The sequence below is a fragment of the Vigna unguiculata genome, chromosome 9, assembly GCF_037176805.1.
Source record: "Vigna unguiculata cultivar grain cowpea cultivar isolate G323 ecotype 2 chromosome 9, ASM3717680v1, whole genome shotgun sequence".
Taxonomy (NCBI): Eukaryota; Viridiplantae; Streptophyta; class Magnoliopsida; order Fabales; family Fabaceae; genus Vigna; species Vigna unguiculata.
In genome coordinates, this window is record NC_140800.1 from 33,469,997 (window position 1) to 33,488,622 (window position 18,626).

General features: G+C 34.1%; 2 protein-coding genes and 1 long non-coding RNA gene across 3 annotated transcripts; 1 reads left to right on the plus strand and 2 right to left on the minus strand.

Annotated features, from left to right (window-relative positions):
- Window positions 1–287: 287 nt before the first annotated feature.
- LOC114162642 (uncharacterized) lies at window positions 288–3,586 on the plus strand. Its single transcript, XM_028046598.2, has 2 exons — window positions 288–2,939; window positions 3,042–3,586. The coding sequence occupies exons 1-2, from the start codon at window positions 356–358 to the stop codon at window positions 3,446–3,448; spliced, it is 2,991 nt and encodes a 996-aa protein (XP_027902399.1). The 5' UTR covers window positions 288–355; the 3' UTR covers window positions 3,449–3,586.
- Window positions 3,587–4,681: 1,095 nt separating this feature from the next.
- Window positions 4,682–5,492, minus strand: LOC146883925 (uncharacterized). Its single transcript, XR_014984315.1, has 2 exons — window positions 5,323–5,492; window positions 4,682–5,229 (listed from the first exon to the last, which is right to left on the minus strand). It is a non-coding gene; the product is annotated as an uncharacterized LOC146883925 (long non-coding RNA).
- Window positions 5,493–6,978: 1,486 nt separating this feature from the next.
- On the minus strand, window positions 6,979–11,271 carry LOC114196043 (uncharacterized). Its single transcript, XM_028086540.2, has 7 exons — window positions 10,863–11,271; window positions 10,688–10,786; window positions 9,306–9,518; window positions 9,133–9,225; window positions 8,953–9,054; window positions 7,329–7,664; window positions 6,979–7,206 (listed from the first exon to the last, which is right to left on the minus strand). The coding sequence occupies exons 3-7, from the start codon at window positions 9,468–9,470 to the stop codon at window positions 7,132–7,134; spliced, it is 771 nt and encodes a 256-aa protein (XP_027942341.2). The 5' UTR covers window positions 9,471–9,518; window positions 10,688–10,786; window positions 10,863–11,271; the 3' UTR covers window positions 6,979–7,131.
- Window positions 11,272–18,626: the final 7,355 nt, after the last annotated feature.

Below are 18,626 nucleotides of genomic sequence, written 5' to 3' on the forward strand. Positions count from 1 at the left end.
TATACTTTTTCCCAGATCATAATTCGGGTTCAGGGCTGAATTGTGAACCCGGATTTACTCTCACCTTGCTAAAAACACGGTTGGATTTAGTCTCATCTGAAATCAATAAAAAGAAAAACAAAAAATAGATAACCTGTAGCACTAAAATGCATACATGATAGCCTCTCATAGACAAGGACTGTGTTGAAACAATCAACCAAAAAGTGGACAAGTGAAGTAAAGTTGACTGATTCCAAAGCAAAGTCCCTTCACCTCTCACATGCATTTCAGTTATATTATAAGTATCTGAATCTTCATTCAGTTCAACATAACACTTGCCCAACACACTTGTCCAACACTGTCTACTTTACTCATCATGACCCTATTGAGACTCATTTTGCTCTTATGTTTCCTATTTACTCATTTCCATCACATCCTATGTGACAGTAACACAGACAGAGAAGCCCTTCTTTCTTTCAAATCTCAAGTCACTGACCCTAAAAATGCTCTCTCTGCCTGGTCCACAAACTCCAGTCACTGCATGTGGTACGGTGTCACATGCTCCAAACTTGGAAACAGGGTCCAATCTCTGAATCTACCAGGACTTTCCCTCTCTGGCAAACTGCCCCCTCACCTTTCCAACCTCACTTTCCTACACTCACTTGACCTTTCCAACAACAATTTTCATGGCCAAATTCCCACACACTTTGCCCATCTCTCACTTCTCAATGTCATTCACTTATCATCCAACAATCTCAGTGGTACAATTCCATCACAACTGGGTTATCTCCACCGTCTACAAATTTTAGATTTTTCTGTCAATAATCTCACAGGTCAGATTCCTCCATCTTTTGCCGATCTCTCTTCTCTTAAGAATCTTTCCTTGGCAAGGAACCGTTTGGATGGGGACATTCCAACTGAACTTGGTAATCTCCTCAATCTTTCCATTCTTCAAATCTCAGAGAACAATTTCTCTGGCAAGTTTCCCACTTCTATCTTCAACATCTCTTCCTTAGTCTTCTTATCTGTCACACAAAACAAGCTCACAGGTGAGTTACCACAAAATTTTGGCCTTTTTCTCCCAAATTTAAAGTATCTATACCTGGCAACTAATATGTTTGAAGGGGTAATTCCGAATTCCATATCCAATGCCTCACAACTTCAAGAGATTGACCTTTCCAACAATAAATTTACTGGACCCATACCTCTATTCTACAACTTAAAGAACCTTACCCACCTCATTCTTGGTAATAATTCTCTCTCTTCCACAACCTTGTTAAATCTTCAGTTCTTTGATAGCCTTAGAAACTCCACCAAGTTGCAGGAACTCCTGATCTATGAAAACCACTTGACTGGGGAGCTACCAAAATCTTTTGCTAATCTGTCATCAAATCTCCAACATTTATGTGTTGCTGATAACTATTTTATTGGCAACATTCCTCAAGGAATGAAGAAATTTGAAAATATCATATCCTTGTCCTTTGAAAATAATCTTTTCACTGGAGAGTTACCATCAGAAATAGGAGCACTCAATAATCTACAGCAACTTCTTATATACAGCAACAGATTGTCTGGGGACATTCCAGACATTTTTGGCAATCTCACAAATCTCTTTTCCCTTGCAATGGGAAATAACCAACTCTCGGGTAGAATTCACCAAAGTATTGGACAATGCAAGATATTATCTTTTCTTGACTTGAGCATGAATAGACTTGGTGGGACCGTACCAAATGAGATCTTTCAACTTTCTGGCTTAGGACAATTATATTTAGCAGGAAACTCTCTGCAAGGTCCACTTCCTCCTAAGGTAGGCACCATGAAACAGCTCGAGGTCATGGATATTTCTGGCAACCAGTTGTCAGGGAACATTCCTGAGGAAATAGGGGAGTGTTCAACCTTGAAGTCGCTAACGATGGCAAGAAACAAATTCAATGGTTCAATCCCAACTAAAATTGGGAATTTGGCATCCCTAGAGAATTTGGATTTATCATTAAACAGTCTCTCCGGTCCTATTCCTCAAAGTTTAGAAAAGCTCGAGTATATGCAGAAATTAAATTTGTCTTTCAACCATTTGGAAGGAGAGGTTCCTAAGAAAGGTCTTTTTACGAACCTAACCAAATTTGATGTTCGAGGTAACAATCAACTCTGTAGCCTTAACAAGGAAATTGTCCAGAATTTGAGAGTACACCTTTGTGCTGTTGCCAAAAAGAAAAGAAAGATTTTACTGCCTATCGTACTTGCTGTCGTTGGTGCTATTGCTTTGTTCATTTCAACGCTCTTTGCATTTTGGACAATGATGTCAAGAGAGAAGAAAAGAGAAGAGGGGAAAACTAGTGTGTCATCTGCCCCTCCTAAAGGGCTGCCTCATAATATTTCTTACGGCGATATTCTCACTGCCACAAACAACTTTGCAGCTGAAAACTTGATCGGAAAAGGAGGCTTTGGTTCTGTGTATAAGGGTGTGTTCAGCTTCAGCACTGGCGAAACCGCCACTCTCGCTGTCAAAGTCCTGGACCTGCAGCAGAGCAGAGCTTCCAAGAGTTTCATTGCTGAGTGCGAAGCTTTGAAAAATGTCAGGCACCGGAACCTAGTAAAGGTTATTACTTCTTGCTCCAGCCTTGATTATAAAGGCGAGGAATTTAAGGCCCTTGTGATGCAATTCATGCCCAATGGCAACTTGGACATGAAAATACACCCGGAAGATGAAGAGTCGGGATGTTTTCTAACCTTGATGCAAAGACTGAACATTGCCATTGATGTTGCGTCTGCTATGGAGTACTTGCACCATGGCTGCGACCCACCAATAGTTCATTGTGATCTGAAACCTGCCAATGTCCTTCTGGATGAAAATATGGTGGCACATATTGCAGATTTTGGATTGGCAAGGTTTCTCTCCCAAAATACATCAGAGAAGCAAAGCACTATAGGACTGAAAGGATCCATCGGCTACATTGCCCCAGGTACAAATTAATCGACTTTCCTTTTTCTGTTTCAGTTTCCTTTATTTGTTATTTGTACATAACTAACATACCCACATAAAATATGGGGATGATATGGTTCAGAATATGGTCAAGGAGGCAAGGCTTCGACCGAGGGCGATGTGTACAGTTTTGGGACTCTACTGTTAGAGATGTTTACGGCCAAAAAACCAACTGATGAAATATTCAAAGAAGGATTGAGCGTAAGCAAATTTTTGTCAGGCATGGATGAGAATGAAATGCTGAAGGTTGTTGATAGAAGGCTTATTGATGGTTATGAATATTGGAAACAAAGCTCGAGCAGTGAGGACTATAGCGATGAACTTAGCAGCAAAAGAGATTGGATGCATAAAGCGGAGGAGTGCATAGCTGATGTGATAAGAGTTGGGTTGTGTTGCACGGCTGATCAACCCAAAGAACGATGCAGCATGAGAGACGCCTCATCAAAATTGCAAACAATTAAGCACTCTATGCTGTCCTTTCAACTTTAGTCCTATGCCAACTGCATGTCTCCTGAATCTTTTAAAAGGAAAACAATCACTGAAAAATAATGTACTTACAGAAATATAGATATTATAGATGTAGTAGTATAATAGAGATATGAAAGATAAATATATAAGTTTCGAAAATTTTTGTCGCCTATAAGTTTTTATATCCTTCGTCTCAGATATTGTGGTAATGTTGGCTAAAACCAAAATTAAGTCGAATGCGCATATGAATGATTTCTTTTCTATTGGTAATAGGAAAAATCAACATGTAGCCTTTGATACGATGAACCTCTAGCCATCTCGCATTTCCCATTATAAAACATTAATTTTAAAGGCAAAATGAGATTCTTTTATGCAAACTAATCGGAATGTCCTGCATAATTTAAAAGGCTTGGCTACAAGTAACCTAATAGAGGTCACTACAAGAAAAAATAAATTTAACGAAGATATGTTTTTACATTACTCCGGATAAAAACATCTGATAAATTATTTGTCCAGATTTCAATTTCCCCCCGCTAACCGCTAAATCATCACTAGAGAGAGATCGTATTCGTCGGAGTTTTCACGAACCCAAAAAACACGGATGAATAGCTGAGGTTTCAAATTTTACCAGGGTTTTAAAAAAAAAAAACCATGGTACTTTCGGGGTTCCAAAACTTATGATATGTTTGTGCTTCCCAGAGATTATCTTAACCTCCGTTAATAAACCTACGTTAAAATTAAAATTGAGTTATCCACCAATAAGATTAAGCAAACAATGACTGCATAATTCTATACCAGAGGCTCCTTCATTTCACTGTACCTATTTATACAAGACAAAATGCATTTTGGCTCAAACAAATGGCGGAGGTGCAATGATTCGCTCCTCTGGAACAGGTTTTCCACTTGAAATTTATATTTCTTTCTTTGATTTCAAGTTGTCTATACGATTGTCATTAACATGCTCTTCCATATAACCAACATCTATATATTATACTGTGCTGATAAAAAAAAAATAGCATGCTTTCAACATATATGTTGTTAGTATAAAGTAAAAAACTTCAAATATTTGTATTTTTTTTATTGAATAAAAATTGTTTTTAATGATAAGCCGGTTAGAAATAACTTGTCCAATGGTTTTATATTATGTCGAACAGCTAGATTTATGGTTTTCTTTTTTTATCTCACTACAATTATTTACTATTACAAAATATCGTGAAACTACAATAAAAGGGCAGGAATGAAATTTGCTTAACAAAAGTGGGACTAAGTTCATTCAAATTGTAAATAGATTATACACTTCAATGGAAACCACCTCATCAGGAAGGAATCTCGTTGTCTTCGACCATGAATCTAATACATAAGCTTAGAAGCATTTCTACGAGTTGCATTCAAAGTTTAGTTGCATAATCTAATACATCGAGGCGTAGACATTTTGGTATCCGCACACAGAGATGTATATATAATTTTATTGGCTGCAATTCAGGTCTAGCCACTAACTAGTGGTGACAGATAATAGCAGTACACATTATTAACCGAAATTAAGTACATGAACATATCATGTATTATTTTCCTATCTTCTACTCTTGCACACACATGCATATCATAACTAAAAGTAATTTTTATGACTCGTATGAAATAATAGAACTAAAGAACGAGGCTACAACAGAATATTTCAGGCACGGTGAACTTTAATGCATCAGTATCTTCCTTTCTTCATGGTGATGGTGGTGTTGGGGTATATCCTCCACCACCAGGATATAGACCATATGCTGGTGGTAATTCATTTTCGAATAGTTTTCTCCCTGCAACGTATAAAAGGAGAATATAAATAAATAATTGAGTGGAAGTGAAAGAAGGTAATGAATATGGATTGTGAAACTATAACAGCAACATACCGAGTTTAATAGCAGGTTGGTCAGCACTTGCCACCATAGAGAACATGAGTAAAAGTAGTGCTGCAACAGCAACAAATGTCATGAATTTGGAGGCACCATAGATGGTCATTTTAGCAAAATCTATAAGTGTAGCTTATTGCAAGTTTGAGGATGGAAGTTTATGATTTAAGGAGTTGGTATTTATAGAGATGAAGACAGTGATGGTCTCTTAGAAACGTGATCATCCCGTCTCTGACAATTTCGTCCCCTAACCCTATTATTCTTCCTTCCTCATATGCTGATCCATATGATAGATTAATAGTTACAACTGCTTATTTAATTCAACAACTTGAAACGTGTCTCTTACGGTAATTGGACAAGATAATTAACAATACAGACAGAGAAGCGCAGCAACAGGAGAAAAAAGTGCAGAAAAACTAGTCAAATGTCGAACCAGACGTTGTTGCATGTGAACTTCAAGTCAAAAGAATAATATTATGCATAATACTTTTCCTGAAGCTAGTTAGAGCATGTTTTCTGAACTTTTCACGAGCTGAACATACCATTCTTAAGACACCTCGATTTTATTTTGTGTAGGTTTGGATCAACGTTTATAAATAAAGTTTAATAAATTCAAGATTTTTAATTAATTAAAAGTCTTCTATCTGTAAAACAGATTTTTCAAACAAAAGTTAATATGCAATCACTCTTTCAATAATACTTAAACATGGCGCAAAATTGTATTCTTGATGTCGAGTTGGGAGCATTCCAAGCAGAAAATCAACATAATCTATATTTCTCTTAAACTTCAGTACCTACAACAAAGGTAACCTATTATTCTTTTAGATTACGTGTAGACTAAAATGGTATAACTAGGACCGCTGAAGAGTTAGGTTGTATATTTTTTATTACACTTCTTAAGTTGACAAAGTCAATAGAACAAATTCACAGTAAAAAAAATAGTTGCATGAATATGATTACAATGCAAATTTTAGCGTTGATTAAGTTTCAAGTCCATGGTAAATATCAAATTTTTTCACTGAGTCTCTTTGATCAATTTTGATGATCCATTGAGTACTCAACAGAGATGATAAATAAATTCATTCCGGTGTGTATTGTTCGAACTCATTTTTGTTTTGATGGAGAATCCCGCATTGATCGCATTGACTTGGTATGTGTACAGGTATGAATACACTACAAAAAAACATGTAAATACCGACATTTATTTTTGTAATTTACGTCATTTTTAACTGTCGTTATTTACTTGAGCGACGGTTTGCTGAAATGTCGTAATTCTTGCCGTCACAAAGTATAATACAGCGGTTATAGATGAACCGCCGCAACAACCGTCATTTTATATAACGTATTAAGTGGCGGTTTAAAGACGCAAAAAGCGTCAGTTAAAGCTGACGTAATATTTTTACTGGATGACAAATATAATGTGAAAAACGACGCTTTAAACTGACATTATTATCATTATATTATGACATTTTTAAATGTCACCAGTTTAATTAATTACAATTTATTCTGAGATTAATTACGTCATTATCAAATGTATCAAATGACGTAATTTTAATATTTAATTTTTTTTTTTTAATATTTCTTATACTTTCATAATTCGATAAAATTATTTTTTCATGATAATTTAAAATATATAAAAAATTATAACACTATCAATTAGAAATTGATAAACTAAATTGATTCATTGTCGATATAACATAACTACATCAAAGTACCAATTCAAGCATTTGGAAAAATAAAAAGACAACATTAAGAGTACCAAAATATTCAAGCATCTAAGAAAAAAAGACTACATTAAAAGTCCTAAGTCTAAGGTGTTTTGCTTCCACCACTTGATCCTAGTATTTCATGCGGAGATGGCACACCACTTTCAATATTTGGTGCCTGCAATGAAGAAATAATATAGTATATATGAGTAAGGGAAACTGAAATAAATTATGAGATCCACACAATAAGTTTAAGTAATTTACTAATGTAAATTATAACTCATTAATAGATGGACATACCAAACCAGCAACCATTGCAGCAACATGTTCTGGAACATCTTCTTTAGAAGCAATATAGGCAAGCAGTGCTTGCACTTGGTTCTTGACAGTTGCAAGTTCATTTTCAATCTTCACAAACTTATCTTTGTCATGTGGTGAAGCTGCATCAGGTGAAGCAAAGTTGATTCCTCTTATTCTTGTAGTTGATTGCTGAAAAGCAAGAGTAGGACACGCGCCATACGAAAGTCCTCTAACCCGACCTGGATGCTCTTTTCCAAATATGACACCAATAGGATCATTTGGAGATATTTCAGATGCAGTTTCCGGATTTTTCAACATCAATTCATCAATTTTTTCCTGCATAAAAATAGGAATAATAATTCAACTTTAATTCATCAATTTTCAGTTTCCAATTTATTCTATCTCCAACACAACATTAACTCAAAATGGGATAAAACATGAACTACAGATCCTAGTATTTCATGAAGATTGAAGAAAATGATGAAGTGAGATATAAATACTTAATTTGTCAAGATGTTTGATGTTTGATTAAGAAAAAGATAAAAGTGTGTAACAAATTTATTAAAGGAATAATGTCTTTAATTAAGTATGCTTTGTAGTGGGTTTACAGTAACAAATCAGACACGTTGCTTACTTCTCAATTAGAGTATCAATCTACACTAATTAATATTCTCAATGCAATATGAATATTAGAGACCATGAGCATGCTAAACTACAACTGAATCATATAACACTCCAAATCAAGACCCTCTAATTGTGTCTCATTGCTCCAAAATGGCCTAGTTCTAACGCAGTTCCCACCCTATTTCCATAACCCATTCTTAAAATGTGATTGGGCAAATGTCCTGAGAGACACTGTGCCTTTGAACTTCTCTAATGAGTTGTCCAAGAGACAGTAATGAGCATACTAAAACTAAATGCAAAATGAGTTTAAAAGCAGAACTTGCATGAAACCTAAATGGTGCCAATAAAACCAATCTGTGATAGTAGAAAAACAATGCAATTCAGTAACATCAAACATAATTCAATTCATGACTTTTAACATATTTATGTACTGATTTTGCTTTTGCAGATCCAAAAGATGGCCTGAGGAAACTTGAAAATTCGTTTTTGCTTGGTCTAGACTTAGTTTTTGCTTTTATTTGTTCATCTCTTTGAATTTCAGTTCATTCCTCTTCCCACCAAAGCAGAGATATTTTAGATGTAATGTAAATGCATCATGCAATGAGGATAGGAAAAGAATATGCTGAAAGAACTCAGGCAGATGCGGTTACTGCAGACAAAAACTGATGCAGAGTTTTACAGCAGAAAAATGCAGAGTTTTACAACAGAAAAATCACAATGCAAAGATGGTCCTGAATGCTGCAGATGTGCCATTATGAAATCAATTCATGGATTAATCCAGCACAACACAAAATCAAATCTTGAACATCTGTAGAATATTTTAGATGTATCCACAGCACAGCCCAAAATCAGAAATATTTCAGATGTATCCAGCACAACCCAAAATTAATTCATGGATTCAAGAAAAGCATGCTGTCATAACTTAATTAACAGAAAAGCATCCAAATTCAGTCATCTAATAATCCATATTTTAACAACTTAATGATATGAGTAAAGTTACCCCAATCTCCATAGCCTCGTCATTCACATAGGTGCCATTTTTTCTCTTATGAGTCACCTTCCACATTTCAGCTCTCCCAATATTCTTACCAAGCTCCAATTTCTAATATTCAAAGGAAATAATTTAAGTCAAACATTAGAATATTACTAAATTGAGAACAAAATATCAAAAAAAAAATACCAAATTTTCCATTCTTCTTGACAAAGACATAGCACCACCCGTGTGAGGAATAGTTTGTCTTTTCCTGATATCTCTATTTCTATTACCCATTTCCTACCAAATGAAAAGGAAATCAGTTTTGTGGAAATTTAAATTGAGAATGTATGTAAATATACTAATTACAATTTGTTTACCATTGTTGAAGGCTTGAGACGATAATCAACAAAAAGAGCCCATTGATCCATGGTAATCTCATCGGGAACATTCTTGATTAGATCATTTCTACTGAGAAGGGGGTCATAAAACTCATTCCACAGCTTCCATCTGTACTCCCTCCATAGTTTTCCAATTCTAGACATAACATCTCTTTTTGCCAAGTCCTCATTTATCTTGAAACAAAATCGAGGCTTCAAAGAATTCAAATGTTAGTCAATATTCAAATGATAGTGTGCTTAAGATCACATATGTTCATATACTCCAAAATCACAGAAAGGAAAAAACAAAATAACCAACACCAAACAAGCTATAACTAATATCAATATCACCAGTAACTTTAAGAGCTAGAAACTGCACTGTAGAGCTTATGTTTATTTGCAAAATGAAGTTGTACAGGAACTACAGTATAACCGCAACAAAACATCATAACTTTATTATTGAGGATGTTTAAGATGATAATAAAACATGAACAGATGCCTTTAATGGAAGCCTCTATTACCACTTGTTGCAGGATTTTAAACCGTAGCAACATGCAGTAATGGAAGCCTTTGGGGTCACCAAAACTCATTCTGTGTTCAAAGCTCCATGCATAGATCTAAGAAACTTGTTATTTTATTTCTCAGTCAAGCACACACACCCTTATTGACAGCATGATTGTGTTTGAAATGGTTTAGAATAAAGTTGAAAGTGATTGAGATTTGGCAATGATCCCATCCACCAAAACTTGCTTCACAATGTCATAGGAGAGGTTAGTCATCACTTAGCCTATAAAAAGAAGTTTGCGCAAGTGGCCAAACATAAGTAATTGGAATGACAATCTTCACTTGATTAGGTCAAATTCAACTCAATTTAACCAAAAAACGATTAACATTTGAAACAGATGAAAAAAGATGATTTTGGTATAGCCATCTAAATACCATATACCAGAAGTAGAATAGAGAGTGAAAAAGGTTGAAAAAGATGATGCAGCAGGTTTTCCGATATAGGAATGGCTTTAAATACCATATACCATATACCACAAACAGAATGGCTTTAAAGATAAAAGGAATAATATAGTAATAGAAGCCACACAAGTCAAAACTGATTGATGATAATTACAGAATGCCACCAATTAACATTGCAGATAAACCCTTTCATGCAATGATTAAATTTAGAAATGGAACATTTGGTAAGCCATGTGTCAACATTGATTGAAGACAAAATCAAACAAACGAGTATCAGTATAGCTGCAATAACATATTAATTTATTCCCAAAAAACCAAGCACAAAACGTTAGCTGCAATACCACAAATCAAGCAGAAAACCAGCACCCAACAAAAAAAAAGAAAAAAATACTGGAAGTGAAATTCAGAGGCCAAACCGGAACTGAAATTCGAGCTTCAGTGTGGTGGAGACAACTGATGCGAGTTCCTCGCCCTTCGATGTCGAACTGTCGTTGTCCACCGCGCGAACCCTAATCCTACAATTGGCCACTCAAATCAAAAATTGGCAAGATTCTATTCAAAAAGGCAACACAAATTTGATGAATATCATACCAGAAACAGAAAACGACTGGACTGAGGCTCAAATGCGAGCAATCAAACCTTTCTCCTTCAGAACGAGGTTGAAGAACCCAATGAGCAAATAAGAACGGAGGCAATCGTGGACTGATCGAGAAGGAAGGAGAAAAAAGAACGAGTTGAAACGAAGACGTGAAATGAAGGAGAAAGGAGAAAGGAGAAACAGGCGAAATAGAGAGGTGAGTGAACGGAGAGGGTGAGTGACGGAGACGTGAGTGACGGAGAGGTGAGTGATTTAGGGCGACCTGAAGGAGAAAGGAGAAAGGAGAGACGCGAATGAGACGTAGAGAAGGATGCGAGTTTGGTTTGACGCAGAGAGACGAGAGCTTAGTGATGAACGCAGAGAGAGTGAGAGTGAAGTGATTTGTTGGGTGTCAGCGAGAGAACAAAATTTTACCCAAAAAAAAGAAGAAAATATTTGTTGAGTGGGAAAATGAAATAAAAAAGAGAGGGAACAAAATTTTACCAAAAAAAAAGGAGGCATCGAGAAAAAAGTGAGATAGAAAATAATTTCATAAAATTATAAAAATAATATTTTATATAAAGTGACATTTCAAAATGACACAATTTGAAATAATAATATGACAATGTAAAAGATGGTGGTTAGAAACACCATATTATACATTTACATTACGGCTGTTACCAAATTGACGTATTATACTGCGAAAAGCGACAGTTTTAATTAACCGTCATATTAAAACCATCGTTATATACATGATTTTTTGTAGTGATATGAATATAGGTATAGATAATACTTGACTTTTTCAATTGGATATGGAGATAGGAATGTACATAGTCGTCCCATCCCCGTCCTTATACCCGTGGTAATATCCATTCCCACCATATTTTCGTCTCCGTTTAAATTATTAAAATACTCATAGTCTATTAAGTAACTTTATATATATATATATATATATATATATATATATATCTATATATATAACGTAATTTCTATTTTATTTTTTTTATTTATTTGATTTGTCATGAAATTCATTCACATCTTCAAGATACTTTTTCCCTTATCATACCCTTTCTGCAATTATGTTCAATTCATGTATGTCAATTAAATATTTATTATGTCTCACATTTGAATATTCCTACTCTTTTTTTAATATTTTTATTTATTGTATATGAATTTTTTTTATCACCATCTAACATATATTGAAGTTTGTGACTTCCCATTTAATAGAATAACTCTAATAAATAAAACATCATATATCATAATAAAATAGAGCAAATAGCATAAATATATCATAATTTAACCATTACAATCGTCCCAAAATACACTTAAAATAAAAAAACCATGGACATAAAACAATGTCATAGACATGTCTTAAAACATAAATCAGATTGACAAAAGATTGCTCAACAGAGCAAGGAATTACATAAGACCAGTATTTTAAAATATGCTTAAAAGAGCAATAACCAACAAGCATAAACTACACAACAACATCTTCATTGTCTTGATGATCACCAAGGGTCTCCACATTTGCTCACACCAACATTTGGTGATCATTGCAAAAAGAAAAACACAACAAGGAAATAAACACAAAAGAAAAGAAGGGTAAGCTAGTGTATTTAAGCATTCATACGTAAATATAGTTACATAAGTACATCACCCAAGAAACACATACATGAAAAAAAAAACATTAACTCACAAAATTTTCACTCACTTAAACACTCAACTGAATTTTGACTCGATATCCGGATTATGCGCTTGATATAGAATTCTAAGGAAGTATACACCTGCATTGATTTCTAAACTCTACAGATTCTAGCCACAAGGGGTTATCACCTAATCAATCACAAGGTAAATCACAATATGTCTTAGGCTCAAACACCTCCCAAGACTAGGATCTACTACCACTTTCACCACATAATCACTCTACTCTATGTGAGTGTGAGTGATTATTAGAGTTCAAAATATCTTCCTTATCTAGACATCTCTCATATCAAGGCATACACTAACCACAACTTTTCACCAAGAATTTTCCTTGAAACTCTTTGATCATCAACATTCCACATGTTATCTCAGAATAATTATCATCCCAAACTAAACACATCAACTACATGTCAAAAAAATGTCACATCATTCATGCATATCTTCATACATCATATTTTTAACATTAACTCAGTCAATCACAAGTTAAAATAAGGAAATAAAATTTTGTAGCAATTCTTGCTTAAATTAGACTGATCTCGCTTCAGCTAAAATTTGAACAGAGAGCAAAGTGAAATTTTGTTATTCTCGCTTAAGCTAGAAATTCTCACTCAAGCTAGACTAATCTCGCTTAAGCTAGAATAGTAGGTTTTCACTGGTTTTAGCATGTAAAAACCAAAAATCTCAAAAAAAAGAAGAAAAAAGGAATAAAAACACAACCACCAACATCAAACCAACATTTTAAGCATGATTCAAGACCAAAAACATGCAAGACACTTAAAAACATTAAAACCCTAACTTCCCTCTTACCTTGATTGAGTTAAACTAGAGGGAGAAAAAGCAGTAATAGAAAGAGCACCACAGCTCCAAAAGCAAACTCGAGGGCTAAAAAACACGAACACAAGAATGAAGATGAGATTTTAAGAAAGAACCCATGACAGAACCAATGCAATAGAGTTGTAAAAGGAGAAAAAAATGGAAGTTTGAGCTTAACTTACATGGAGGAAAGACAGTTCCGCTAGTTGGGAGGAGGGTTTCGCAGCTGCCCTAGCACAACTTTTGTTTCAAAAAGAGGAGAAAGTAAGTGAGTTGTTGTTAGGTGAGGAGACAGAAAGGAAGGTAGGTGAGTAGCTGAAAGAGTTATGGGGGAAAACAAGTGGGCTGACTTTGGCCCTTTTCAATGAAATTGGGACCAATATTTTAGAATAGAGAGTGGGTCTTACAAAGTTCGAAAATGGAAGGTTTATGTTAAATTTAAATTATTATTAGTTTAATCTTTATTCTTTGTGTGATTTTGACAAAGTAATATATTATAATTTTTATTAGTATATAAAAAAGAGATTTCATTAAAATTTTAATAATTGAACCAAACAGACATTTAAAATATTTTTAATTTGAATATTTCTCTATCTTTTATATTTGGCTTTAAAAATATTTAAATTTTATCAATTATGTTTCATCAACCTTTCAAATTTAATAAATGTTTTGTTTCTCATCAAACTTGAAATGTATACAATTATAATTTATTTCTAAATATTGATATTGAAAACACAAGAATATCATCCTTTCAATATTAAATATTTTGATAAGATTATATTTTCTTTATTGTAATTAATTGAAACTGAACTAGTAGGGACCTATGAGTACGAATATATATCCATTATCCAATAGAGATAGGACATGGGAATGAGAAAAAGATTTGATACCCATATGTAGTACTCAATAAATTTATAGTTTTCAATTAAGTAGTTGGGGTTTAATTTGGGTGAAGTGGCTTAGCAGACATGATTGCTATCTTGCCTTATCATCCTTATATGTTATTTTTATATTTTCAAATCTTATAATTTATTATTTAATAATTTATCATTTTATAATATTATAATTTTATAAATTAATAATATATATATATATATATATATATATAATTATACAATCATATAATTATAAAAGAAAAATTTATGAAATTATAAAAGAATAAAATTATAAAAATAATAAAAATCAATTATAAGAAAGTAAAAAACAAATTAAAATAATGAAAAAAATCACATATCGGCAGTGTTAATTAACGTGGTTAATTAGTAATCTTTTATGAAAGACCTAATCCTCTCTCCAAAGTTATTACGTAATTGAAATTTTTTTTAAACTTCTTGATGAGTGTAGACTTTCTATCCAAAGTTGAAACCAAACAAATAATTAAGAAAAAAAAGTTAATACCAATTTTATCATTGATTAATATTTTTCGAACACATCATTAGATCACTTTTTAGTTTACATATATAAATCTTAAAAGGTCAAATCTTTGTTTAAAGAATAAAATTACATTTAAATCAACTTCGTGTTCGTAAATACATTTAAGTTTAGTGAAAAATGTACAAAAAAAAACATAGTTTGTTTATCTTTTCAATTTAAATTTGCCCATAAATTATAATAATAATATACATAAAAATTTAAATTTAAAAAATTACTAGAAAAAAAATATAAAACTTGGGAATTCCAAGAAAATTATCCTGTCTCACTAGTTTTTGTGAGTTTAACTTTTAAGTACTAGTTAAGAACACAAAAAATATATTTACAATAAATTCTCAAATTAATCTTAAGAAAAGATGTGACACCTATTTAATAGATAAAATTTTAATAAATAAAATATTACATATCATAAATAAATAGAGCACGAGATAAAAGTATAAAGGATTAGCTATTATAGTTATTCATAGTATACTGAATTAGGAGTACTAAGGCACAAAACCATACCATAGACAGAACACAAGATGGAACAATTGTCCAAAAAGTGCTCACAGAGCAACGAAATTTCAAAATAATAGTTCACAAAAGGTGCTCCAAACAAGCATAAAACAGGACCTATCTTAAACAATTGCATCTCCATCATCTGAACGACCACCAGGAACTTTCACATCTGTTGATACCAAGTATTTGGTGATCATTGCAAAAAGAAAAGCCAAACAGAAAACAAACACAAAAAAAAGGGTAAGCTAAAGTAAATAATAACATGATATTGAACAAGCCATTCATTTAACAGATTTTTAAACAAGCAAATCAGTAAGCATACAAGGCATGTGATGACAAATAAATGCACGACCTTATGACTCAATTATCCGAATAAATATAAAAAGATTGGATTCACTGATGCTTGCACTTGTGGTGACTTCTACTACTCTACAGAGCCACTGCCAATGGGTTTCACCCTACCACGCACAAGGTTAGTCTGTGATCATTTAGGGTCATTATCTTGCCAAAGACTAATCAGTATGTTCTATGTGAGACTGATTGATTCTTTAGAGTTTCAGGATGCAACCTTACTTGAATCCTTATCTAATTATATACACTACAACACCACCATGAAATCTCGCTAAGAGACTTGTGGAATTATGTCTAGCTCATACCATGTCCATGTTCCAACACCAAAACCTCATGTTATCTCGAAGTATTATCACCTCATGTCATTCATATGAAATACAGTTCCAAATACCACACCATGCATGCTCAACATCATTTATCATACCTTTAAGGAGTAAAATAGCCAATAACAACAGAGAGCAATTAATAAAACACATCTCTGCACCTGTCTCACTTAAGCTAGAAGTCTTCACTTAAGTGACATAAGCCTCTCGCTTAAGCTAGGCATTCTCATCTGGGCGAGAGCTCGAATAGTGAGCACTGCAGGTTTCTGCGAGTTCTCGCTTAAGCGAGACCTTCTCACTTGAGCGAGATTACTCGTTGCTCAAACAGAAGCTCGCCGCCTAAGCGAAAACTCGAACAGAAACTAGGAGTGAGTTTCTACTACTCTCGCTTAGACGAGGCTTGCTCGCTTGGGCAAAAATATCAGGTTTCTCAAGCAATACCAAGCAACATCTTAACATTTCCAAACAACCACAATAGCAAGCAAGCATTATAAACATGAAATCGAACTAAAAATAGGCATATATTTAAAAAACATGAAAAACTCTAGCTTCCCTTACCTTTGACAGATGCTACAACTTTGGACAAGATGAGCCCTAAGAGGAAAGGAGCATTGCAACTCCAAAACAGTTTACGAAGCTGAAAAACAAGTACACAAAGAGATAAAAAGTGAGGCCCTAAGATAGACCCAAGGATGAACTAACATCATTGAGCTGGAAAAGGAGAACGTAGAAGTTGAGGTTCAACTTATGTAGAAGAAAATGAGCTCAGCTAGATCAGAGAAGAACGTGGTTCAAACCCTAGCAGGACTTCTATTTGAGAACAGAGAGAAGGTAAGTAAGTTGTCTTTGGAAAAGGAGGCAAGGAAAAGTGAATGATAACTGAACAGGTTCCAAGGAACACAAGGTTAGTTATGGGCCTTACTCACTAGAGTTGGACCCATCAACTTAAAACATAAAAAATGGGCCTTAAACAGGACCAAACGTTTTAGACTTTTTTAAAACACTGTTGTTATCTTTTATTTTTCCGAAAGTAACTGTATTTTTATTAAAATAATAAAACACAGTATTTACCAAAGTCCATACAAAAAAAATTACAAATAATTTTAAAATTAAAATAGTCTATGTATTCAATTTGGAGATTTAGTCGGGATTGCATGTTGAGGGTAGAAAATAATGTCGTGGGAAGTCTCTTTTCCAAATTTTATTGCATGAAGACAACAATAGTATTGAAAATTCATTTATACGCACCAGTGCAGGAAGGACTTTTGGCAGCGGTTGTTTTTGATGTTCTACACTGATTCCCGAACCGAAGCATATTGGGGCGGGGCCAAAAGGTGAAGGTTTTTGGTCTCGGGTGTGACCCGAAGCCATAGATCCACATTTATGCTTCGGTTATCCTAGAAACTGAGGCCATAGAGTCTCAAAATTTTTAGAGATTCACCGTAGCAAACCTCACCACCGTTCGCCGCAAACGAACCTCACCACCATTTCGCCATGAACTCCACCGCAACAAACCTCACCACCGTTCGAAACCCTAATTGTGAAAGATCACTACGCTGCCTCCATCTTCAACGGAAAAGCAATCCAGATCGCGCCTAACAGAAGAACGCGAGTCATCTGCCACCAACATGAAACCCCAAAGCACGAGTGAGGCGCTGGAACGAACCAGAGTTCCTCCACAGCAGCACCTTCGAACCTTCATCGGAGCAACTGCATCAGACCATTGACGTATAGCCACAACGTCACAACAAAGTGGCACAGAGCAGTGACAACCTTCGTCGGAGAACAGTGGTGGCTGTGGTGGACGGTGGCGCAATGGTGCGATGGAGTGTGGTGGAGTTCGCGCAGAGAGGGACAACAGCTTCGAGTTTGGGATGAAGATGAACAGTGCTGGATTCGCAAATTTGGAACCCTAAATTATATGGCCTCGGTTCAATTAATAACTGAGGCATAAAGTGGAATAGGCCTCGGTCATATTCCATCGAGGCCAAAGGCTCTGCTGTCGATGGCAATTTTGAAAATTTGGAGAACTCTGACATGTTATAGGCCTCGGTTGAGTGATAACTGAAGCATAAAAGCCCTTATAGGCTTCAGTTGGATTGGGACCCGAGGCAAAAAAGTTCGAAAAATTTCAAAAATGTCACTGCGTCCTTATAGGCTTCGGTTCCGCAATAACCGAGGCCTATAAGGCGATGTAAAAACACGATTCTGCACTATGGACGACTGAATCATTTCTCTAGAATGCAAATAACTTTTTTTTAATGTACGTTAAATAATTTTACATTTATATATGTATGTAATATATTTTATTTATAAATTTTATTGTGCTTTTTAGTATATATTTAAATACAATTTTGAATATTACTATTTCAAAAAAAAATATTTAGATACTAAATCACTTTATTTATAAGTGATTTAAAAACTATTAATTTTTATAACTACATAATTATATGTATACTTGTATATAACTTGTGATCATGTTTGATCAAAGAGGTTCAGATAAGAATTTAAATTTATAATTTAATTAAAAATATTTGACACAAAATCAAAGATTAGAATCTGAGCCATTTAGTTGAATAAAAAGTAAAAATTGATGTAATCATAAAATAATAAAAGTATTTGATTGTGACGATAAAATATATCAATAGTAACAAAAATATT